The 26,014-nt window shown below is 37.1% G+C and overlaps 1 protein-coding gene across 1 annotated transcript; it reads left to right on the top strand.

Moving 5' to 3' along the window:
* The first annotated feature begins 285 nt into the window (after positions 1-285).
* Positions 286-23,711, top strand: LOC150085998 (solute carrier family 35 member G1-like). Its single transcript, XM_090374764.1, has 3 exons — positions 286-473; positions 14,649-14,709; positions 22,467-23,711. Exons 2-3 carry the CDS (start codon positions 14,659-14,661, stop codon positions 23,709-23,711), a joined length of 1,296 nt encoding a protein of 431 aa, XP_090230890.1. The 5' UTR covers positions 286-473; positions 14,649-14,658.
* Positions 23,712-26,014: the final 2,303 nt, after the last annotated feature.

Raw genomic sequence — 26,014 nt, 5'->3', positions numbered from 1 at the left:
TGATAGACATGTGTGCGTGCGTGAGCGTAGATTGTTTCCTTTCGCTTAACAAAGGTTGAGGCCAGTCGTCAATGTGATTGAATACATAACTTAACCTCCCCCGCTTATCTAGCAGGACAAGTCAAACTTGTTCTGTCACGCTTGGAGTTGCATCTGATCACGTGTCCAGTAAGGGATCCATCAGTTTAAGAGTTCTAAGAGCGAAAGAAAAAACACCTGAAGCGAGGGGATTTATGTAGCCTATTCTCAGCAAGGGATGCGTGAACAGTCAGAGGAACATTAACGGTGGGATGAAGCCGGGGAAGAAAGTAAAGTGGCCATTATGGTAGTGATGATTATTAGGCCTATTACCCAAGTGTAACGGTAGTTGGTATCTGGGAAAATATCTGATATCAGCAGGTTGTAGTTGTGTGGTAATCGTGGATGACAAGATTAAAGACTAAAAACTAGTTGAGAGAAAAAGAGAGAACGAGGTAAGTACGGGGACTTCATATCCTCTTATCTAGTTCAAAGGCAGAGGGGAAAAATAAATCTCCTTATTACCAGAAGACATATTTCTTATATGTCTGGTAGTTAGTTTTTTTATAAATTAATAAATAATAATAAATTTTATTTGAAAAAAAAATTATATAAGTTAGCTAATTTCAATTTTTTAAAAAATGTAATTTAATTTAATAAGTGCTGCTACAAATAACTTTGCTGAAACATTTTGGTAGAAATATTGGTAGAAATGGTAGGGCCAACAGTGCAAGGGGTCGGGCATTTAAGATAACCAAAATAGCCTTAAAATTTATTATTTTGCTTCTCGATTTAAATAATTTCTCGTGGGAGAGCCACTCCTCATTGCAGGGAGTCAACGAATACTGCGACCCAACCAGAGAATTTCTATTCTTAGAACTTGCTTAGATTTAAAAATGGAATAAAAAGTAAAGTAGGGCCACCCGAGAACTAATTCACATGCCAATCTGTAATAGGTCCATAAATTGCGTGCGCTCTCTGGACGATTTCCCTGCTTTATTGGACGAAAAACCAGAGCTATCCGCGCCTAAAACCGAATAACTCGGCCACGGAGTGAAAAAAAAAAAAAAAAAAAAAAAGCCCATGAAAGTTCCTCGCATCTTTGAGGATTCGAACCCGAGCTTTTTTCACCTGGTGTGAGGAGGATGGTGATTATAACCATTGTGTGAACGAATAAAGAGGGAATAGAAAAATATCTGAAAGTAGAAAAAATATGAACGACAAACGTTTTTTAAGGCAAATTCTGCATGAACTTTGCTTCCATCGTTCCGCTTTTTTAATATTAATACCGCCATTAATCAATTTAGTATTAGTATTAGAATTTCTAAATAATGCAAGGAAGCTTTCTGCAGTTTTCTGATTGGAAATTTCAATCTAATTGCAATGGTTTCAAAAATTAGGAAATCTATGAAGACCATAGCATACACTGGTCACTGTTGGAATTTCATTCAGAAGCAGTGACTTCAACATAGTTGTCATTGTTCATTAGGGAAGTTTGAAGAATCTGGGGGAAGTTCTCTGAATATAAAGAGATATAAAGAGTATAAATGAAGCGAAATTAGATACAATTTACAGAAAACTTAAGTGGACAAAACACTGAAAAGAATAATTGATAACGGTGAGTCACGGCAGCACGAGCGAGTCTGGTGTCGTTCCTCCTGGCACAGCCTTTTCAATCGAGTGGTACAAAGAACTGCAGAGCTTTCCTGCTAACAGGCGGAACAGTGAACTCGAATGGCTGAACGAAGCTAAAGCTGATACCAAGCCAGATTACGGCCTTGACAATTTGCCCATCAACTTGAATAATTTGAAGTCCAGGTTTGAAACTTACCAAGAGGAACATCATTTGCCATCTACTGCAGTTGTCTGTGCACTACAAAGATCTGAAAGTGCAATGGCAAAAATGGCAAAGTAAGTTGGATTTATCTTTGTACATTAACTTGTGTGATTGTCCCTGAGTATAGGAAAACACTTTCTTTATTTTAAATATTATACAAACAAAATAGGCTTTGTTGCATTCAGTTCAGATAAACATGTCTACATCTATAGGAATTATATAAATAAATGCTTACAATAATTAGTAATATAATGATCTGCCATTTGTGTGGATTGGGGAATAACAATTAGATGAACATTACTTGTATAAGTGTCTACACTATGCCTTAATGTGAAGTTAGTTGTGCCAATTTTTTTAGAGCGGCCATTATATATATTTTTTTCTTACTGGCAGCACATAGCAATGCAGCACTGCTGTGGATACCATAACTAGTAAATTGCTTACAGATATTGCTATATAAATGCACTTGCCCAATTAATGTTACTTTAATGGCATTAGATAGACTTTACGCACATAAGAAGCTCTGGTCACTTTGATGTTATGTGAACAATAAAGACAGTATTCAGCTTTCTAAACACTTCTGGATAATTTTATTTTTTATTTTTAATATAATGATAAAAATAATAATGAAGTTTAGATGAAGTTTGAGAGATGTTAACTATTGAAAAGCAAATGAGAAAGAATAAAACAAGCATGATGCCCATTGTAATTCATTACTTTTAGCTATCCCAAAGCTTGACAGTGTCTTTGAATCTGTATGCAGAAACACTGCTGCTTAAATTAACAGCAGTTTCGGTTTTCTGCTTGGTAAAACACTTCCCACCTTTCCCAACACGCTCCATTCAATGCCTCCTGACAGGAGGCATTGAATGGAGCGTGTTGTCCCTTTGAAAAAAATGGTGGTCCCTTTGATGGAAGACGACAGGAGCCTCCTGTGGTCTTCCATCAAAGGGATGTCTAAAGGATTTTGACGAATCTTGATGCTAAGAAAGCTCCAGGTCCTGATGGTATTTCTCCACTTGTTCTCAAAACCTGTGCTCCTGAACTTACTCCTGTTGTTTGCCATCTTTTTTCACTTTTTTATTCCAAAGGTGTTTTTCCTTCTGCTTGAAAATTTGCTCATATCCAGCCAATTTCTGAAAAGGGTGACAAATAATGCCACCCAATTATCGTCCCTTGCAATTACTTCTATTCTTTCTAAAGTAATGGAGAAATCAACCGCCAACTTTTAAACTACCTAGAAACCTTCCGTCTGATCAACAATCGCCTGTATGGATTCCGTCAGTGTCGATCCACTGGTGATATTCTGGCTTATGTTACCCACTTATCGAAAAATTGAATGGAAAAGTTCATTGAAACAAGCAATTACTCTTGACATCTGAAAGGCTTTCGATCGTGTTTGGCATAAAGGCCTTCTAAACAAGCTTCCATCTTATGGTTTGCCAACTGTTTTTTGTACTTCAACTTCTCGAATATCCGCTTCCAGTTCCTTAAATGCCGATCTCCAGTGGGACAAAGACAACTTAGTTGATTTCAGTCCTTCTAAAACTCAGTCTTGTCTTATATCTCGCAAAAAGGATTCTTCTGCTTGTATGCTTATCTTTAGTGACATTCTGATTTCTAGGCAAAATGATATCTCTTTTGGGGATTATCCTGACTTCTAATCTGCCTTGGCACAAGCACATTACAAATATTGCTTCCTCTGCATCTAAAAAACTTGGTTTTCTCTTTCGCTCTCGGCGTTACTTTTCTTCCAAACAGCTGTTAACTCTACAAATCGCACATCTGCCCTACCATGGAATATTGTTCTCACATATGGGGCGGTGACCCCAAAACCTCTCTCAAACTTCTAGATTCCATTCAGAGGAGGGCAGTTAGGTTAATTAATGACTCATCTCTAACAGAGTCTCTTCACTCGCTGTCTCATAGACGTACAGTGACATTCAATACCTTAACGAGAGACTTAGTACAATAGATAATTATTGCTTAGTGCCTCTCCTGCACCAGCATCAGGTAATACGAGGAGTATTCAATAAATTATCTATGTATGAAGGAAATGATATTAGATTCCATGCATTTTTCTTCTCTGCGATATGTCTCATTAGTTCATCTCACATCCATTTGCTGTTGGTAGCATCATCAGTTTGTCCCACTGTATAGAATTTAAATACTGTTTCAGACCATCGTAGTTGCCTTTACGAAAGCAAAAACCCTTCCATTTACCCCTGATGGTTTTTTTTTTTTATGAAAACCCCCAACACGAAAGGTATCAAAACCTATAGTACTTAGTACCGTGCATGGGTTGAAGGAGAAGTATGGGGGGAGGGGGAAGCCGGAAACTTTGCTCTAGAGACTAAACATAGGTTTCACCACTTCAAGCCTCCAATAAGCAAAGTGGTGGTATTTCACCGGTTGATGAAACCTCTTTGAGTAAATCCCATTTCAGCACACTGTGATCAGTGCCACCTAGTGGTTCCTTTATCTGCAGATTCTTAATGCATGAAGAATCACTACTGATAATCAAATCAAGAGTATTACTCCCTCTAGTTGCCTCCCGAACACGCTGATGTAGAAAACAATCATCCAATAAATCCACAAAAGCCTTGCTAGTGTGTGTGAGTGACCAACCCACAAATTCCCAGTCAGTATCTGGGAAATTAAAATCCCCCATTATAAGACTCTCTTATTTACTGGCCCACTCTATTTCCCTGTACAGTTTCTTATTATATTCATCAGAGTCATTAAGCCTATAGCACACTCCTACTCTCAATTTTGATCTCCCAATGCTTATGTCACACCAAACTGACTCGACACTGCACTGTCCAGCGATGTCGACTGGCTTCACTTCCTTGGATCGTATGTGTTTCTTAACTAATAGCATAACTCCTCCTCCCTTCCTATCCTGTCTCTCCTTTCTGTAGACGTTGTACTCCCCAAATTCCAGTTCTGAATTCCTTATATCTGTTTATTCCAGTTCTGAATTCGTTATATCTGTTTATTCCAGTTCATGACACCACGTCTCTGAAATCCCAACAATATCCGCCTTTGATGCTTTGAGCAATACCTCAAATTAATCAAATTTATTTACCAAACTCCTAGCATTGGTGTACACGCAAGTATACATGCACCTGTTCCTATTCTTAGGTACCCTCACACAACCCATGTGTTTACTTGTACCGCAATGACTCCCAGCAGTCTCTGAAATATCCTGCATCTTGTTTTCCAGGTCTCTGCTCATTCCAATAGAAGCAGTGCAAGAATCACTTTCCCCTCTGCAAGTGGCTACTGTTAATCTATTAGTCCTTGTATCCCCCCCAAGCTAGTAGTTTTCCGACCCACCTAACACTGCCTCGATAGCATCAGCAAATATTCTTGCACCCTTTCTATTTAAGTGAATCCCATCCCTGTAGAAGCAGTCTCTCCTGTTAACAAGTACAGACCAGGCTGAAAAAAATTCTACCCCTTGAGCCTTGCACAATCTTTCCAGGGCCAATTGATCGACAAGGCTCTCATCATATACTCATCTCCTATCGTGTCTGGATAGAATTGCAGACACTTTCAAATTCAACCCTAATTCACGGCTTTTTTTCAACAGTGACCTGTACTTGTTAAGTAATTCTGCCGGTCTCCTACTCTTAATATCATTAGTGCCAACGTGTACAACTATATCACCTTTTGTGCCCTTAAAAGATGATATTCGCTCTACAACGTCAGCCTTTGCCCTTGGCAGACATACCCTGGTCCTGTTCCACCTATCCTTTTTACAAAGCATGCTCCCCGTTTCCCCGACAATACAGTCACCAACGACTACTAGTACTAGTTCATGTGGGAACTAGTATTAATTGCTAGTAATATAACAAAAATGTGGGAACTAGTAGTAATTACTAGTTCCCACATTTTTTTCAATCAATCAATTAATGTATTATGTACAATCAATTAATTTTTTTCAATCAATTAATGTATTAATTAATTATGTTACGTTTGTAATCTAAGTCGTTATATGTATATAGTTAAAAGTACAATTTAACTGACAACGAAGTTTAACAAAATTAATAGATTTTACTGATTAATTGACAATATTATATTATATACTATACTATACTAACGCTATCTACTTCGGGATATAACGTTGTATCGTATGACAATGGCGGAAAGTTACGAACGGTAAATCTACGGACACTTAAGTATTAATTAACTTCCAAATCTCGCTGTCTCAATTCAGAATGAACTACCGATCCTGACTAGGTCTATAAGCTACTTATAGAAAATAATTTGATGTAAAAAATGGTCAATAAAGCGGCTAAATATGGCTAAAAAACTTCTCGTTCAGCAGAGTTGTAACTCGTCGATTTGATACCCTTACCATACTTTTATGCAATTACAAGGCCGAGTAAAGAATAAATACACCAGATTAATCAGAAAATCACAAAATAATGCTATACTACTAAATTTAAATCAAAAGTTTTAGAAAAACAATAATTTCAAATCAATAAATAAGAAAATCCACTTAGCAGCTTTGAACACGTCTGGCTTCGTCAGCAGATTTTGAATACTTTTTAGAATAATATTCATAATAAAGCTCATCTTGCCTCAAGTGTTCTTTAAGAATGGACAAAGGGAAAAAAACTGTGAGCAGATATTTTTTTGTCATTTGGTTCCGTTTTCTATTTCTTTCCTAAATTTTGCTCATTTCAAGGGTATATGTTGTGAAAACAGGCAAGGTAGTTTTAACAGTTTCTTTCATTGGCTCTTAAATTGTCTTGTGTTTAACAGTATTCTCGTACTAGCAATTAGTTCTTTTAATGTTCAGATTAGTTTTAAACGCATTTAATTTAATGAAATAGTTTGTGGATTTCATTAGTAATTTGTGCATATTTTTAAATAAAATTGTCAAATGAATATAACATTATAGAGATCATCATAAATTTAAATTTAATTTTAAATTAATTTAATTTGAAATCAAAATAAATTTTATTTAAATTTAATTTAAATTATAATAATTTTTTAATTTTCTTATTAATTTGTTTTTATTCTTATTTTATTTTATGTATTTTTAGTTGTTTTATTGATTTATTTATTTTTGCTGGTGAGCATAAGCCATGGGCTTCCTTGCAACATGTGGCGCCATTACTAATACTAATACTATATAAATACGTACACGTATTTCTGACAAAAGAGCGAAGAGCATTACAAATTGAAGTCTCGTATTGCTATGGCAAAGTTCTCAATTATTTCTGCTTTAATCGTGTAGTTACACCTTCACGAGATTACAAAACAAGCTAATTTTAATAATAACTAAAGAAAAAAACTGACCACCTGCTAAACACGTTCAAATACAGCGGATATTGCAACAGGACTGCAGCTATTAAGTTCGTATTAGTTATAAACAGATGGTTAGACACGGTAGGCTGCAAGGAACTGTCTTCCGTTTAAACAAGCCTGATATGCATCAGCATTTCATATTAAAATTGCAAATTGCTGCTGTCGCTTTCTGTTAGTATGAACAAATTATTAAAGTTATAGAGTTACAATTTTTTTGCAGTGATGTAACTAGTTATGCAAATAATTAAACATGTATTGGGACGAAGAAAATGAATTCTTTTTCGCATTAATAACAAGGTATTTCATTTATCCCGAAAGCGATGAAATGCTATTTTATTAGAAAATGTTGTGCATTAATCTTCTGATATTTAGCATTAGCATTAATATAGGCATATGATGCAAGAAAGCAAGCTTATGCAGCATCAGCCAAAAAAAAAAAAACCCTCCCATTTTACCCCTCCTTTCGTTCCAAATGCCTGTCCAGCTCAGTCTTATATTTATTTAAGCTATCAACTTCCACAACAAAAGATTTAAGTCTGTTCCACCAATCAGTCACCTGCTGGCTTAAGGCAAATTTCCGCACATCTATTCTAAAACTGTATTTCCTCAATTTCAATCTATGCCCCCTTAGGTTCTTAATCTGAGCATTTCATTTTAATTCATTTTATATCATTGAGTCACAAAACAAATTGTTTATCATAGAACAACATTGAATAAAGATAGTGGGCCTTTACAATGGAGAACTGATGTATTTTTATTGTATGGGCAAAACCTAAAGCTATCATCCCTCGACCCCTACAAAATAAGCAAAATATATAACTTAAAATAATAAATTTACAGCGTTTGACCTGCACTCAAAAACCAATTCTAAATGGGGATCATTCAGGGGAATAATCGTATAAGATATTAGGTTTTTCATACCGACTAAGAGACACTGGTTCAAGGTTTAGGCCTAAATGGATGATAGAGGAGTTGATAAGACTTGTGGCAGAGAATACAAAATGCATATAAATTATCATGTGATATAGAAGCCAACAGTAGATATAAACTAGTCTGCAGTCAAGTCACAAAGGAGGTTAGGCAAGCCAAGGCAATTACGAAGTCCCTGGTAAAGAATGCCACGAAAAGCAGCAGACTTCTTTACTAATACAGTATTAACAGTGGAAGTAAGGGGCTGAATCACATTGGTCCAATTGATGTCAATGGTTTAACATCAAGTGGACCTGCTTAGGTTCCTGAGAGGCTTAATAGGTATTTTGCATCTATATTCACACATGAGGAATTCTATAAGGAGGCGGGATGCAAGAAGTTTATCAGACGCTAACAGAGAGCTAAAAGATTTTGTGATAACTGAGAGGAAAGTGGAAGAGAAATCGTTGAAGTTAAACATAAAAGTCTGCGCGTGTAGCACAGTGGTATCGTCACCGTCCTCCCCACACCGGGTGGAAAAGGCCCGGGTTCGAATCCCGTCGATGACGCGAGGAACTTTAATGGACTTTTTTCATTCCGTGGCTGAGTTAATCGGTCTCAGGCATAGATAGCAAGGTTTCCCCCCCAGAAACTGGGGTTTTTCGTCCAGCAAAACAGACAACTCGACCATAGAACACACGCAATTAACAGACATAAGATAGACAGCACGGCAGATGAATTTCATTATTCAGGTGGCCTAAAAATAATAGTTAAACATAAAAAACACACCTCAAATGGTGACATGAGTAATTACAGACCTGTTATCTTAACTTCTGTTCCAGGGAAAATGATGTAGTGACTGGTTAAAGAATAATACAGGACCATGTTGACAGGAGTGCAGTTATACTTCAGTCACAGCATGGGTTTGTCAAGGGGAAATCTTGTCTGGCCAATTTGATTGAATACTGTGATGCAGTAACAAAGCAACTGGACGAAGAAAATAATAGTGATATCATATACTGTACTTGGATATTTCAGGAAAGTTTTTGATACTGTTGCACATAAAAAACTCTTGTACAAATTGGAGCAGTGTGGCATTAAGGGAGAGTAACCTATGGATAAAGGGATAGTTCATTGGGAGGAGACAGAGAGTGGTTATCAATGGACACTACTCTTCGTGAACTAATATTATTAGTAGAGTCCCACAGAGTTCATTATCATTATCATTATTAGCCATATGGTGCCAAGGAAGCCTCAGGCTTTTGCTGCACCAGGCAAAAAAAAAAAAAAAAAAAAAAAAAAAATTCCGAGTTACCCTGAGAGAGAGAGAGAAGGAAATCACCAAGAAGGAGACGAATGATGATATCTATCTCAGGACCCGGGGTGTGCCAAGCCCATACTCACCAGATGTGAGCCCCTGCTGAGTCCATTGTTGTTTTCTGTATGTATTAATGATGAGGGTATATCAAGCTTAATGTATCAGTTTGCAGACGATACGAACTTAATGTATCAGTTTGCAAGGGTTGGCAGGGTGGTTAATGATAGTAATGAAAGCATGCTGCTGCAAAAAGATCTATGAAAATTAGGCAGATGGGCTGAGAAATGGTAATTAAAGTTTAGCATTGACAAATACAATGTACTGCATATGGGCAGCAGTAATCCCAGAGAAACATATCAATTGTGCTGTACTTCACTGAGATTGGTGTAAAATGACAAAAACCTTGGGGGTAATTGTGCAATCTGATATGAAGTTCTCTGAGCAGTGCAGACAGGCAGCTAGGACAGCTCATGGAGTTTTGTCAGTGATATACAGGAATTGTTCTAGCAGGGATAAGGAGGTGTTATTCCATTGTATAAGGCAATGGTCAGGACACAGCTTAAGTACTGTATACTCAGTCCAGAAGCCTCATTTCTGGAAGGATGTAGATCTGCTGGACCGGGTGTAGATAAGGGCAACGAGATTGGAGAGGAGAGCAAAGGGATGCTTTTACCAAGAAAGGCTTGTTCTACAAATTGTAGCGTATAGAGATTAGGCGCCTGTGAGGTGATCTGATTAAGGTGTTTAAGGCTTTGAATGGCTTGAGCAAACTCAATATTGTTGAGATTCTTCTTCTTGCTTAGACTATGCACATGATGGAGCATAAATTCAAATTGAGGAAGGATGGTTGCAGAATAGATGTGCATGTGCGGAAGTTTGCCTTCAGCCAACAGGCGTTTGATTGCTGGAACAAGCTTCCATCTGTTGTGGAAGTGGATAGTTTGAATAAATTCAAGGAAGAACTAGACAAATTATTGGAGGGGATGGATAGGTGAAATGAAATTATTTTATTTTATGGTTTTTTTTTTTTTGGTTTTTTTTTCTGGCTGATGCTGTATAAGCATGCTTTCTTGAATCATTTGCCACTAGTAATACTAATGCTAATACATATTTGTGTCAACGTGGCCGATTATTTCACAAATGTGTTAAGTTCCATAATGGTTTTTGGCATAGGTGGAACATACACCTCGTCGTTCTCGAACCTCCAGAGAGTAAAATCTAAAGGAGTCAGATCAGGAGATCGTGTTGGTGGGGGGGGGGGACATAAACGGTGCTTCTCTTCCAGTCCACTTACTAGTAAACACACTATTCATATATGCATGAAGTTCTTTGGGTAATGTCCGTCTTATCGGAAAATCAAGTCACCATCATTGTCATCTTGCAGTTGGAAATAAGGAAATTCTGTAACATGTTCAGATACACAAAGCCTGTGACGGTAGCTTCTCCAAAGTAGAAAGTCCATACCCTCTGCAATATTTAAACTCTCAAAAGGACAAATTCCGCCAAGATTACACTTTTGCCATTTTGCTACTATCTATTTCTCATTTTCCGGTTAGTGAATAAAAACTTGGAGGTATTATCTATCATCTGGAAGCAGTTTCATGTTTGTATCATGTACTATATTCACACAATAATATCTTATTTTTGTAAACGAGGTTTTTGGACACTGTATTTTGCTTTGCTGTGCCTACAACTGTACATTACTTGCATCTGAAGGACATGCATACAGGAATATACACTGAGTGATCACTGAATTATGACCACCTGCCTAATACTTCGTAGGTCCTCCTTTTTCCCTCAGTACACCAGCTATCCGACGTGGCATTGGTTCAACAAGATGTCGGAAGCGTTCGGGAGCTTTGTCCAATCAAGCGGCGTGTAATGCGGCCAGCAATGCAGGTATGGAGGTGGTTGGTGTATCCAGACGCCTGATATGCCTTTCCATAGTGTCCCACAGGTCCTCTATGACATTGATATCGGGGAAGTTCGGAGGCCAATCGATATGCTGGAAATCAGAACTGTTTTCCTCAAAGTCCCTGCACAAAAGTGCCCGATGGCTCGGCGCATTGTCATCTTGGAAGACACCATCGCCATTCGGCAAAAAGTGTAACATGGCGGGGTGTACACAGTCATCAAGCAGTTGACAATAGCGGAGACCAGTGATACGTTGTTCCACATGCACCAGAGTTCCTGCCAGTGAAACATGCCCCACACTATAAAACCGCCTCCACTGGCCTGCACTTTTGATACCATGCATGATGAATGAAGAGCCTCATGTTGTTGATGCCAAATCCGTACACGACCATCCACGGTGTGGAGTAAATAACGTGACTCATCCGACCAGCACACCTCCTTCCAGTCTTCTAACGTCCAACTTGCATGCTTTTTTCACCAGGCGAGTCTTTTACGGCGATAAACCTTGGTTAGGAGAGGATGCCGTAGGGGTCGTCTGCTGATATAGCCCATACGTGCGACGCATGGTCATGGCAGTTATTGTTCTGGGTTGGCCCATGTTGTATTGGGTTGCCAACTCTTTAACAGTGCTGTGCCTGTTCGCCTGTACGAGTCGTCGGACCCGGCGCTCACATCTAACTTCATCCTTTCGCTGACCTTTGCAGTTTTGTCGTCAGGTCGTTGTTTGACCATTTTGACGCCAGTCCTAGTACACTTTAACTACGACGGCTCTCGAACACCCCACCAGTTCAGCCGTTTGGGAAATCGAGGTACCAGCCCTTCGAGCTTTCACAATCTGTCCTTTATCAGTCCTTCCTTTTACCCATCACGCTCGGAATTTTACTACCTACTGAACCACTGACACCTTATCTATGCTACGTAGGTCGACTAACTGCGCACTCTAATACTTTAAGTGGTCAACGGGTCGCATTCACTTTTCATAAGGGTGGTCATAATTCGGTGATCACTCAGTGTATAGCGTAGTCCAAAGCACAATCCCTTTGTTCGAGGTTCTGTATTTTATTTGAAAAAAAAAAAAATTATGCAAGTTTATCTATTTATCGATATATACCGGGTATACAACTCGATAAATACCATGGTAACTGGTAATAGAGAACATGATGTCATTGGTTATGGAATGAGATAATTTTTGAAGGGTTGAAGTAGGCAGTTTCAATCTGACAGCAGTCGTACTTCGGGAGAAGTACAGAATTTATTAATGCGGTGTGTAATGTCGGCTTTTCCGGAGAAGAACGTCTGATTAATTAATGTTATTGAACGTAAACGAAACGATACAACATTCCCATCACCTCGTGTTGCTAGAGATTTCACATGGATATATATACAGGGTGATTCACTTCCAGTGCGACAAACTTGCAGGAGGTGTAGGGGGCACAAAGACGAATCGGAATCACATAGCATTGCAGGGTCCGAAATGCCTTCGTCATGCGGTAGAGGACGTTGAACGGGAGGTCGCGTGAACAGCGATCCCGCTGGAAGTCAGCATTTGCGAACCGGTTCCCGAGGCAGTAGGATGGACGAGTATTCGAACGTTGAACTGGCCGACATGCACCTCGCGTATGGAGCTGCGGACTGTAACGGGCGCGCCGCTCTGCGCTTGTACCAGGAACGTTTCTCGCACAGGCGTACTCCTCATCATACGATTTTAATCGTATGATGAGAAGGTTACGTGAGACTGGTTGTTTCACGAGAGGTACCATGAATCGAGGGCAAACGACGAGGACGCCAGACAATGAGGAGAATGTCCTACGTCTTGCAGAAGGTAATCCGAGTACGAGTACTCGAGCGATAGGCCAACGATTGGGTATTTCCCAATCCACTGTATGGAGGATACTGTCAACAAACCAAATGAGTTCATATCATCTGCAACGCGTCCAATCATTGGAGCCTGCGGATTATCCACTCCGGAGGACTTTTGCTACTTGGTTTCTTCAACAGAAACGGTTCACAAATGCTGACTTCCAGCGGGATCGCTGTTCACGCGACCGTTCAACGTCCTCTACCGCATGACGAAGGCATTTCGGACCCTGCAATGCTATGATTCCGATTCGTCTTTGTGCCCCCTACACCTCCTGCAAGTTTGTCGCACTGGTAGTGAATCACCCTGTATATATATATATATATATATATATATATATATATAACATAAATGAAATAAAGAAATACGATTTTAAAAAATGTTTCAACTCAAACAAATAACTTGTGAATCAATCCTCCATATCACTTAGATAACAAGTTTATTCACAAACAGAGAGTGAGCGGTCGTGAGGACGACGCCTGTTGATTAAAAGTATAAATTTTTTTTACAAATTTATGGAGCGGGTTCATCGCTCCCCTCTTTCCAACGCTACAAACATTGTGGTCACACTAAGTTGATTATAGTCTGAGATATACATTACCCAGCAGCGCTAGCAATATCGGGGTTCAGGATCAATAAAAAAATTTTATTTAACAATATTAATAAGAATACATTTAAATATTAATATATAACTATTAAAATAATTAAATTGATAATCAAATTGTTAATTAATTCATTAAATATATAAATGAATAATTTGTTAAACAAATAAAAGCAGTTTATAATTTAAACATACAATTAATATATTTATTAAAGTATTTTATATAATTTTTTATATATTTTATTTAATATCTGGGTTTATTTTGGGCATTGCAAGACTTTTTATCAGTAAGGTACTGTTGCATTAAAAATGTCTGTAATTCAATTTGTATGAAATCATAAGTATATTTAAAATAATTATATATTTTCTTCAAAGTATTGTATTTCTTTTTCTTTCTTTCTTTTTTTTTTTTTTTGAATTCTTGAGACCTAGGAAATAGTCCGCGTTTCATTTTTAAAAAGGAAATTGTACGTACCTGAAAATACATCTTTATTCCAAAATACTGTAATATTCTCCTTTATTTCATTTTATTTATTGTAATGTGAGGTTTTTTTTTATAGTTTTTTGCTGCAAGAATCCCAGTAACACGTGCAAATTAATACATCTTTTTGCTGCTCATAATTGCTAACGTAATTTTTTTTATAAGTAATGCAAGGCACATACAGTATAATATTTTAAACATGTTACACTGTCGTAGTGATACTAAAACGTGATCTAGAACTAAAAATTTACTATATGGAATTAAATCACTCCAAATGTGAAATAAATGATTCAGCAACTTTGTAATTAGAAGTTTTGCTATAATTCCTTGGTTCTATATTCTTTATCATATTTTTAGAATGATAGCATTTGCTTTTTTTTTTCAATCTAGTTGAGAAAAGATGGGTACAGAGGAAAAGCCTGATACTCTAGAAATCCCTAAAAAAAAGCCAGTAAGTAATACTTACGATATTAAATGTTACTTTAAAAATTGATCTCTTCATTTGACAACTGTTCGGCTAGCTTGTTGGAATATTATTTATTATAGCACATGTGGCTCCCCCCAGAAACGCAAACAGCCAAATTAAGAATATATCATTAATTAAAAAATGAATTTTTTATATCAGCAGGTTCCACCGAAACTGTATACTACAAGCTTTGTGAAATTTAACTTCTTTATACACATTGAATGCAATATAGAGCATTTATTTTAACAAGCAACCCTTATTTTATATAGCTAGTTTCACTTCTCTTTAATCTTCATAAATATTTCTCTAGAAGAATCCCAGTACACAAATGCTTCAAATCGATTAGTTTATTGATTTATTTGCGTCAAGGTAAATAAAGATATGAGGGAACAGTGTCGTATTGTCGCTTTTCTTGTTTTTCTAGTAAAAAACACAGTTTCCTAGAGAAAAAAATCATGAGCCCATAACCGAATTCATATAATGTGAAATAAACTCATAAAAGATCCTGAGATGGGACCTGAGCTGAGGCCATCACATGGCGTCATAGAACAGCGAAGTTATCTAGATTCTAGAACACTATACCCGGTGAGGTACGAGGGAGTATCGCCTACAAGTCTTCCAGCAGCCTTATAATTATCAACTTAATAAATACCACGATTTTGACCTTGAAGAGGCTCCTGCTGAAAATTTTTTTTCACAGATCAAATCATGCAGTGCATTATAACAGTTAAAAACTATAGCTTATAGAAAATAGATTTTTTTTTATGTGAAACATCCTTGGGGGCAACTACAACCGAGTAAATCTGATCGGTCACGATAAAGCATCACGGAAGTGACGTCACATAGTGAAATTTCTTTGTGACGTCACCAGAGTAACTTCGCAAAGAAATCGTTGACAAATATTTCTATTGTTACAGTCATATGACAAATATTTGTATTCATGCAAGCATTAAATTCATAAATCACATCAATAAAGTTGTCACAAGATCGGGCCCTCATTTAGAGACATTTAGACACGTTGCAATCGCAAGTATACGTCTCTTACTTAGTTATCAACATTTAGTTATCAACTATTAGTTATCAACATTGTTTATTTGGTAATACCAATTTATATTGATATAATTTAAGAACATTTGGCACATACTCGTCATAGATCAAAGGCAACAATGAAAACAAGTTAATCAGGTACGACAAGTACGACTCAGTTTTACAGGAATCGAATAGAAACAATGCCGATTCCAACCGCATTGATCCTAGTCCTTCTTAGAATACTGTATATTGATAAACACACTAATATATTCAAAAATAATAGGACAACAACTACTACCTATTCACCACTCACCTCAAAGTGGTAAATAGTGAATCAAGCGAATATACACTGGTGTTCAAAGAAAGTGCATTACCCCTTAAAATTGTAATTGTCGTCCGCATAACGTAAATATATGGCAATATTTCTTACAGATTGCATCAGATAAGATTGACACGCGTAGGTGATGACGTAATATTGCATCAGCTGTTACTTTCAGCTATATAAGCACACTCTGCAAAAGTTGCAGTCATTCCTTGCTTGTCTCGGGATGGCGAGTTTCGTGCAGTTGATGCCACGAAGAACGAATGCTAGTGTTGCTTTACGTGAGGAAGGATGTTTTTCCCGTCATATTGCTTATAGAGTGTCTTGTAATCAGTCGACAGTGAGAAGATTTCTTTCCAAAATCAAGAATACTGGTTCTGCTGATAGGAAAAAGGAACGAGTCTCTACGCCAAAACAGGACCGCGTTTTGAAGCGCTTATGCCTTAAAAACCGTAAAGCTTCTTCGTCTGAGCTGAAAAGAGAATGAGAAGAACATACAGGAGTGGTAGCAAGTGCAGTAACAGTCAGAAGACGCCTCTTCAAAAATGGACTTGTAGTCTGTCCTCCTAAGAAGAAGCCCCTACTCACACAAAAAAATGAAAAAGGCCCGATTAATTTGGTGTAAGGAGCATGTCAAATGGACCCCCGAGCAGTGGAAGTCAGTTATTTTCTCGAATGAGAAGAAATTCAACCTGCATGGCTCTGATGGGAGACAAACGATTCTACGTAGATGTGGTGAAGAATACCATCCAGACTGTATGGTGCTACAGTGAAATTCCCTATCAGCCAAATGATATTGGGATGCATTCCATATCGCGGAGTAGGTCACCTGCAGTTTATAAAGGGTTCCGTAAATGCAAATGGATACCTGGCTATATTGGACGGAAAATTGCTGCCAACCATCAGAGACCATTTCAACCTGCCAATTAACTGCATTTTTCAGGATGACTCTGCTCCTTGTCATCGGGCGAAAAGTGTAAGTAGGCACTTCTGTAGTTACTTTAGCTTCATTTCTGCATTATAGGTTCGACAGTAATGTGTTTACATTTGTTACAGGTGAAAAAATGGTTGGAAGAACGGTCCATTACAACTCTTAGCTGGTCAGGAAACAGCCTGGATCTGAATCCTATACAGTACTGTTGGCATCGTGTGGAATCTGCAGTTTCCAGAAAGAAACTAAAGACCCTTCGTGAACTTCAGGAAGCCATAATTCGTGTTTGGAACCAAGAACTATCAGTTGATTGTCTTCAGAAATTGATCTTGTCAATGCCTCGACGGTATGCTGCTGTCATCAGGGCCAGAGGCGGTTCAACTAAATATTAGTTTGCACCTGGTAAACTTTTCATTTTGTTTTCCATTTAAAATGATAAACTGAAGCAAACTGAGGGCTTCTGATAACATTGCAGCCATAATTGTCGTGTTTACCAAAACTGTTGTATAAAGGTTGCGAATGCTCATTTTGAGAGCACCTCTCAAATATTACTTGGCTTTGCCTTAACTATTAATAAATATCTTTTGTCTATATTTCTATTTGTGATGCTAGTCATTAATGTAACATACTATCGCGAAAAGGAGTTAGAAATGTGAAATTCCTAGGTGATGCACTTTCTTTGAACACCAGTGTAGATAATAATAAGGGTCACTTTCATTAAATAAAAAAACATCTAGAAAAAGCGAGATATTAATTGCAGTCAATATGAATCGCGCGATAAAAATATTACCTCGCTTCAAAGATACATGATGTTAGTTGCCTTGCCTTGCCAGCAAAGGGAGAGATGTGCATGTCTCAGCAGGAACGTGAGGTAACCAGCTAAATTGGGATATAGGTCAAAGTAAGCTGCTCAATAAGGATTAATAAAAACCCTGAATAGGACAAGATGCTGCAGATTGTGACAGGGCTGTGTATACTTGTATTTACTATCTGTAGAAATTGCATGGACCTGTTCTTTATGGTACAGTTATAGCCAAAATGCCACACAGAACATCAAATGAACTCCTAGCATAACCTGAAGAGGCACGTTTTTGGCCTGTGGAACAATGAAAGAGATTCACTGAAGCAAAAAGTCACTCTACACAAAATGTCCTGCCAACATGGATTCACTTCCAATCTCTAGTTAAAGACGGGATGATATATATATATATATATTTTTTTTTTTTCCTTCCCCGTATTGTGACTGAATTAAACAAGTGATGTATGAACTGTCAGGAATTCAGGTTTTTCATTAGTGTGCTAATGTTTTCAATTTTTTGACTATTTTGACAGTCAAAAAATTTTTAAAAATTGAAAAAATTACAGACCTATTAGCTTGACTTCTTTTCCAGGTTAAATTGGTGAGCCACAAGTTAATGAAGAACCATCTAGACACTAATGCAGTTATACTGCAGTCACAGCATGGATTTGTTAAGGAGCGATCCTGTCTGACCAATCTGATTGGATACTATGAGACAGTAACAAATGAACTGGATGCAAATATTAGTTTTGACATCATATACTTGCGTTTCAAAAAAGCGTTTGATATTGTTGCACATAAAAGACTGATATACAAATTGTAGCGGTGCGATATTAAGGGCAAGTTGCTGCTATGGATAAAGGAATGGTTGAGTGGGAGAAAGCAGACCGTGGTTATAAATGGGTACTGATCTTCTTGGACTAATGTTACTGGAGAAGTTCCCCAGGGTATAGTGCTGGGCCCATTGTATTTATTAATGATACTGATGAAGGTTATCAAGCTTAATGTCAAAGTTTTCAGATGATATAAAGGTTGGCCGGGTAGTTCATCAGGGTAATCATACAAATCTGGAACCGCATTTTAGGAAGGCTGTGAATCTATCAGAACGTGTGCAGAGAACAGCCACAATATTGGTGAAGGAGCAGAAGGGTGCTCTTACCGGAAAGGACTGAATTTTGCAGATTGAAACGTCTTGAGGCATAGGCGGATTCAGGGTAGGGACACCAGGGAACGTGCCTCCCTCTCGTTTTTCGAGAGGGAGGCACTCGGTTGAGAATTTAAACCAATAGTTTAAATTCTCTTTAGCTACAAAAAAAAATTTTTTTTCATTGTTAACATGGATTATAGCTATTTTTGCATTCTGTCCTAGCTATTGTCAACTGACTACATTTGGCAGCACTGATGCTGATGTTATCGCCATTCTGTTTCGAGGCTTCATGCAGTTTGGTCTTGCGTAATGTTTACTTCAAGGTAATTCAGAGTTTAGCTGTGTGCCTGTGTCCACCAGTCACATTACGTTTGAGTGTCGTATTTGTTTTTTCTGTGCTTTATTTTGTGCCTTGTCTGTGTACAAACAAGATAAAAAATGGTGCCCCTCCTGTCATTTTTTTCGGGATCCACCAGTGTTTTGAGGCTAACTCCCTAATTGAAGTGTTTATGTCCTTGAATGGATCGAGTAAGCTCAATGTTGATGGAATCATTGTTGCTCAGCTATGAGGGGCATAATTTGAAATTGGAAAAGGATGGTCACATGTCCAATATGAGGAAATTTTTCTTCAGCCAGTGGGTGGTTGATTGATGGAACAACTACCATGTATTGTAGTGGTGGGTTTGAAGAAATTCAAGGAAGAACTAGATAAAGGTAAAATGGGAAGTGGTGATTTATTTTTCAGATGCCGCATAAGCTTGCTTTCTTGCCACCACTGCTACTACTAATAATAATAATAACTCAGCCTCGGAGTGAAAAAGCCCATAAAAGTTTCTAGCATCATTGATGGGATTCGAACCCGGGGCATTTTACACCCAGTGTTAGGCGAACGATGGTTATAACGACTGTGCTACCGCAAGGATAATTTCAAACCCGTCACACTGACCATAGAATACAGACAATTTCTGAAAGCGCTACCAACTAAAGTTCATTATCCCAACAGTCATGGGCGTCTGCAGAGGGGGAAAAACGGGGCACTTGTCCCTCCCTGGGATCGAGTAAAAAATTCCACAAATTATAATCGTAAAAGTGATTGAGATATGTAACCTTACACCCTTGACCATGGGACGCTTTGTCTGCCTTAAAATTTTATTACGGGTTGGCCTTCGGCGGGGTAACCATAGAACACGTGTTTCATCTATTGCAGCAATAAAACACGTGTTCCTGTTTTTGGTTCATCGACTGATATTCCCCAAACTTTACAAGAAGTTTTGGAATATTGAGACTATTTCCCTTCTATTAATTCGGCAATAACTATTGGTATGACATTACCTGTTACGACCTGTACCATTGAAAGAAGTTTCCACACCTTGAACCGTGTGAAACCATGGTTAAGGTGTTCACTATCTTAGAAACTCGCTTATCAGGTTTATGTATGATTAGTGTGCACAGGAAGAATCTAGAAGAGGAAGCGGTAAAGAATAAATTTATTGAAAATGTCATCAATAGGTTTGCAAGCGATAGACGGAGAATTCAATTCTTATACGATACATGATTATTGAAATTATTATTATCTATATATATATATATATATATATATATATATGAAGTTATGTAAAAGAATATAAGAAAGAGTGACAGAACAGATTAATGCCATCAAATTTATGATTGTACATTACATCTGTCTGTATATAAAATTTTTTTAGTTAATTATAATACCAACTAGATAAATTGGAGAAATTTAGCATAAAGTATTAGGGGTGCAATCTATACTCATTAGTTCAAAGGGCCAAGTTTAGGTAACCTAAGTTGGACTTCTCTGTTGTACCCTATAAATAAACACACAAAATAAAACAGTAAACTTAAAATGATAATATAGATATATGGATACATTGAATGGAACCTTTGCCAGATGGCAAACAGAAATGAGTAGTTTGCACCCCTAATACTTTTATGCTAAATTCTCCAATTTATCTAGTTGGTATTATAATTAACTAAAAAAATTGTTTTATGTATATGTATATATTAATTCTTGTTTCCTTTATATTTTAAATTTATATACATTATGTATGTGTTTTGTATTGATGTAATACTGTATTCTATAATTTACTTGTTTAATTAAATAATTAAATAAAAATTTATTGATGTAATTATTTGTCTCCAAGCTTTGCCCCCCCCCCCCCCGGAAAATTTTCTGTGGACGCCCATGCCAACAATTATGTTCGGAAAAGTAAATGTGGTGTGGTGTGGACCTGCTCCTCGTGGTTTGGATCATGACCGTTGGACATACTGCCGAAAACTGTCAATGTCGCATCGCATATTGACATTTTTAGACAATTCAATGGTACCTACACTGAGACAACAAGTATCATGGACCAGAGGATTATCAGCGTGGAACACAAAACTAGTAGTTCTGCTAATCTTAAGAACTGCTAGTTTGTGTTTCAAGCTAATAATCCTCTGGTCCATAATACTTGTCTCAGCTTTCATTTCTTTCTACTCCGTTTTTCTGTGAAATAATTTTGCAGTATTTTATATGCATTATTACTTAAGATTTTACAAAACGTTCAATTTAAATACGTCTAAAAGCTTTATTAGTTTTTCTAAAAAAAAATCTACCTTTAGATATATGTCCAATTGATTATCTAATTTATGTAGTAGGGGATTAAATTATACATAAATGGGAGCCATAAAAATCCGTGACAGTTCCGCGAGATAGTTATCAAAGTATGCTGCAGGAAAGATACAGCCTACACCGTCCCCATCTCTGCCATAAAAGTATGCGTGTGTGTTATAATAAAATAATATTTAACGTACCTCCATTACGGGACCATTAAATAGTTATTTAATGTACATCCATTTTGATTTTCTAGATGTTTAACAATAATATTGCATTTATAAGCAATAATTTTATTTGCAATAATTTTACTTAGCATACCAATCAATGTTTTAAATAAATTAATTATAATGATAATTAATTAATTACGATGAATGATAAAATTATAATGAATGATAATTAATATAATTCGATTCTAATTGGCTGAATGATAATATAAATAATTATCATTCAACCAATTAGAATCGAAATTAATCATCATGCAGCCAGGGGTGTGAACTAATTTTTTAACAAGAGTTAAAAAACTCAAGAAGGATTTTAGCTAAGGGACATCCCTGGTTAAAACAATCTGTTAAATTTTATTAAGTTAGTTTTTTTTTTTTTTTTTTTTAACAAGGGGCTCTGATAATTCCCAAAAATTTAATAAGGGGCTAGCACCACCCTCCTCCAACACACCCCTGGCTGCAGCTAGGGGTGTGCTGGAGGAGGGTGGCGTTATGTGCAAGGAACACAGAATTCCATCCTTGGTCGTAACACGGCACATTGGCAAAACCTAAGAGCTTAAGTCTAAATGTTAATAAGTATTTGCACAAATTAAATCTTGAAAAATTTCCTAATATTAATGTGTGGCGATTAGTTCATTTAATTAATAAATTATTTTTGTTCTATTTTCATTAGCAGAGGAAAATTTCACCTTATCTAATGGCATATCCACCTTGTGATACTCCCAGTATGCCCAGAGCATCGAGAAAAAATTCGCCTACTTCATGGAACAAAGAACCAGCTAATGTGATGGATGAAAATGATCGTTTTCAAGAATTTTTGAATTCTATTAGTCAAGCAAAATTTGGTGACCAGCAAAACAATTCACCAAACAGTTCTACTTTAGAACTTCAGCTCGAAATGGAAACAGCACCACATGAACCGACAAGCGATCAACAAAATGGACTCGAAGATAATCCAGAGAACAGAAGACAGAAATGGCTTAAAATTCATCAACCAATGCTTATATCTATCATTCTATCATTATTATCAAGCATCCTCTTTACTCTTTCATATGCAATTGTCAAATCCATGAACAGTACTAATCCGGGAGAACTAGCATTTGTGAGATGTGTAGGGATTTTTGCTCTCATTTTGCCTATTATAGTGCATACAAAAGAGAAAATAATCACATCCGACAGCATTAACCCTCATTTATTTTTATATTCTCTTCTAGGAACCTTTAGTCTTTTTCTTCGGTATTACGCATTTCAACATCTTCCTTTGGGATGTGCTACAGCCATTCTCTTCAGCTTCCCAGTTTTCAATCCAATTATAACAAGGATATTTTTGAAGGAAAAGTGTGGAAGTCTGCAAAAAATATCGGCATTTATTACTTTATTAGGAATTTTGCTGGCCTCAAGACTGCCAAGCCTACTAACCAGCAAATTACATTATACACCATACTACTTTGGGATATTATCAGCAGTGGCTTCTCTGAGTTTAGGTTCTGCAGTCTTTTTCTTAGGCAAAAAACTTGATGGAATTCACCAACTGTTTGTTCAATTTAACAATACGTGGGTAGGTATTATTGAAACCATAATACTCACAATAGTTTCAGGTGGATTTACTGTTCCGCATAATCCAGGATGCTGGCTCTTAATCCTTCTTGCACTTTTAAGTTTCTGGGGTCAAATGTTGCTGAGAATGGTTCTGAGAAGTGAAATAGCCGATATCGTTACAGTACTCCATGCTGAAACAAACATTGTTTTAAGCTACTTGTGGCAAGTAATATTTTTTCAAGAAATTCCAGATGCCTACAGTATTTGTGGCACTATAATTATAAGTATTTGTATATTGCTGAGTTATTCCAGAAAATGGATATTATCCCTTCAACATGATTCTACATGGAAAAAAAAGCTCATGTTTCTCACTTGGTAACAGTGTTGCCTCTACTATGCCAGTTCTTATGTTGATCTACAGACAGCGTGGTCAGCGTAACACTATGCATTAAGCAGGTTTGCAAAACTTGCTTAGATGTAAAAAAATGAAAAGAAAAAAGTGTTTAATGTAGAAAATCCATCTCCGAAAGTGTAAAACGGCTTTTTCTGTTGTCTTGTATAATTTTCCATGTTAAACTTAGAAATTTATGTTTATGGATACGAACAGAAAAAAAATGAATTTGCTATTTTAATATAATTTTTTTTCTTTTAACTGCTTAGTAATTAAGTATTCATATCACGATTACTATAAATAAACTTATCACGATAAATCCAGTTAGCCAAGATGTTAGCAATCAAAATAAGCACGAAAGTGATATGTCGGGTGTTTTTGAAAGTCACATCAGACTTTTTCAGTGCGTGCTCTAGTGAGTATAGGGATAAAAAAAGTTTATATGAATATAGGTCCAGAAACGTTTTCCTTTCTAGTTACAGCATGCTTTCTTTATTTCATAGAATGAAGGTAAGTACGCCTGTCAGTAAGCATAATCCAGGATGCTAGTTTATTTACTGTTCTGCATAATCCAGGATCCTTTTTTCCTCACAATAAATAAATAAATCTTTATTTGTCCTACCAAGATACATAAGTGTTACTTTGGTGAGTGACAAATTCTCTTCACGGCAGTGTATGCTGGGGGATTTACATATATCGTAATACAATATAAAGGAATAAAAACATATATATAATTAGATTTACATATAATACAATATAAAGGAATAAAAACATATATATAATTAGATTTACATATAATACAATATAAAGGAATATAACACCGCCACTGAATCGCCATAGGGGTGGTACAGTTGTTCACATAAGCACAGCATTGAATCACATAATTATTGCAGAATGCACAGAACTGTTTGGCGACAGTAGCCTGAGCGAACCACATCGTGGTTTGTTTCCTATACTTCGAATTTTCTATTAGCCTTTCAAGGTCAATTCAAATTTGAGACAAGCTGTGGATAGCTTGCAACGCCTTGGCTGGTATGAACTTATCGGCCATCTTCAGTCTATTAGCTTTCATCCTCATGGATTTGGTGGCTCTTAAGCCAGACAGCGGGATGTGCCACTCACAAAGCTGTCAGAAGCATGGTGATGATAACACTCAAATCAATCTTGATTGCAGTCGTTTCCTGATAATACATGTATTATCAGGTGTTCAGCAAACTGTGTGGTCCTTAACTGATGGGGAAGATGGTGCTTATTGTTGGACCACTTCAGCCAGAATTCAGTCGCATATATTAGCATTAGCATTAGTAGAGGCATTTGATGCAAGAAAGCAAGCTTATGCAGCATCAGCCAAAAAAAAAAAAAATAATAATAAATAAAAAAAAAAATAACCACTCCACTTCACCCCTCTGTTCGAAATACCTGTCCAGCTGAGCCTTCATCAACTTATTTAGGCTATCAACTTCCACGACAAGGGATGGAAGTCTGTTCCACCAACTAACCACCCACTGGCTAAAGGCAAATTTCCTCACGTCTATTCTACATCTGTCTTTCCTCAATTTGAATTTATGCCCTCTCAGGTGATTATTCTGAACAAGAGGAAGAATCCCATCAGCATTGAGCATGCTCAAACCATCAACCTCAAACTAGGAGACTAGGCACCTCACTGTTGCGTAGTCTCCAGACACTGTAATTTGCAAAACTTAAGCCTTTCTTCGTAAGAGCACCCCTTTGTTCCATTCACTAATCTTGTTGTCCTTCTCTGTACTCGTTCCAGCAGTTCTACACCTCCAGACCTGTATACAGTACTCTAGGTGTGGCCTGACCATATTCTCCTAATGTGGGTAGGGGTGGCCTACGCCCACAATTCAGCATCATACAATATGGCCAAATACACTGTTGTTTTTATATATCTTGCGGTGGTCGCAGTTGGTTTCACGTGCACGAGGTGTTGTTTAGTTATCCAACGTAGACAGTTTAATCGCTTTACACATGGGCTGTGAACGTAAGTTTGATGGCAAATATTATTCCCAGATCTCTATGAGTTGTGAGAATTGGGATAGGTGTTGCATTTAGTTCAGGATGTACGAGTGTAGGTGAGTTTTTAAGAGAGTACACCATCATTACAGTCTTCTGTGGATTTAGGGTTAGGCCAAATTTTTCTAAGTACCGAGTGGTTATAAAATAAGTTTCCTTATTCAAGAGACCCTAGTGTCAAAACGGTCAGAGATAGCGTTGTGAAAATCAATGGGTATATCATTTAGGGTATGGGGAAGCGTTTTGTAGAAGGAAAA

This window comes from Mastigoproctus giganteus, chromosome 5, assembly GCF_048544385.1.
Source record: "Mastigoproctus giganteus isolate SK-2022 chromosome 5, ASM4854438v1, whole genome shotgun sequence".
Taxonomy (NCBI): Eukaryota; Metazoa; Arthropoda; class Arachnida; order Uropygi; family Thelyphonidae; genus Mastigoproctus; species Mastigoproctus giganteus.
This window is presented reverse-complemented; position numbering and strand designations above follow the sequence as displayed.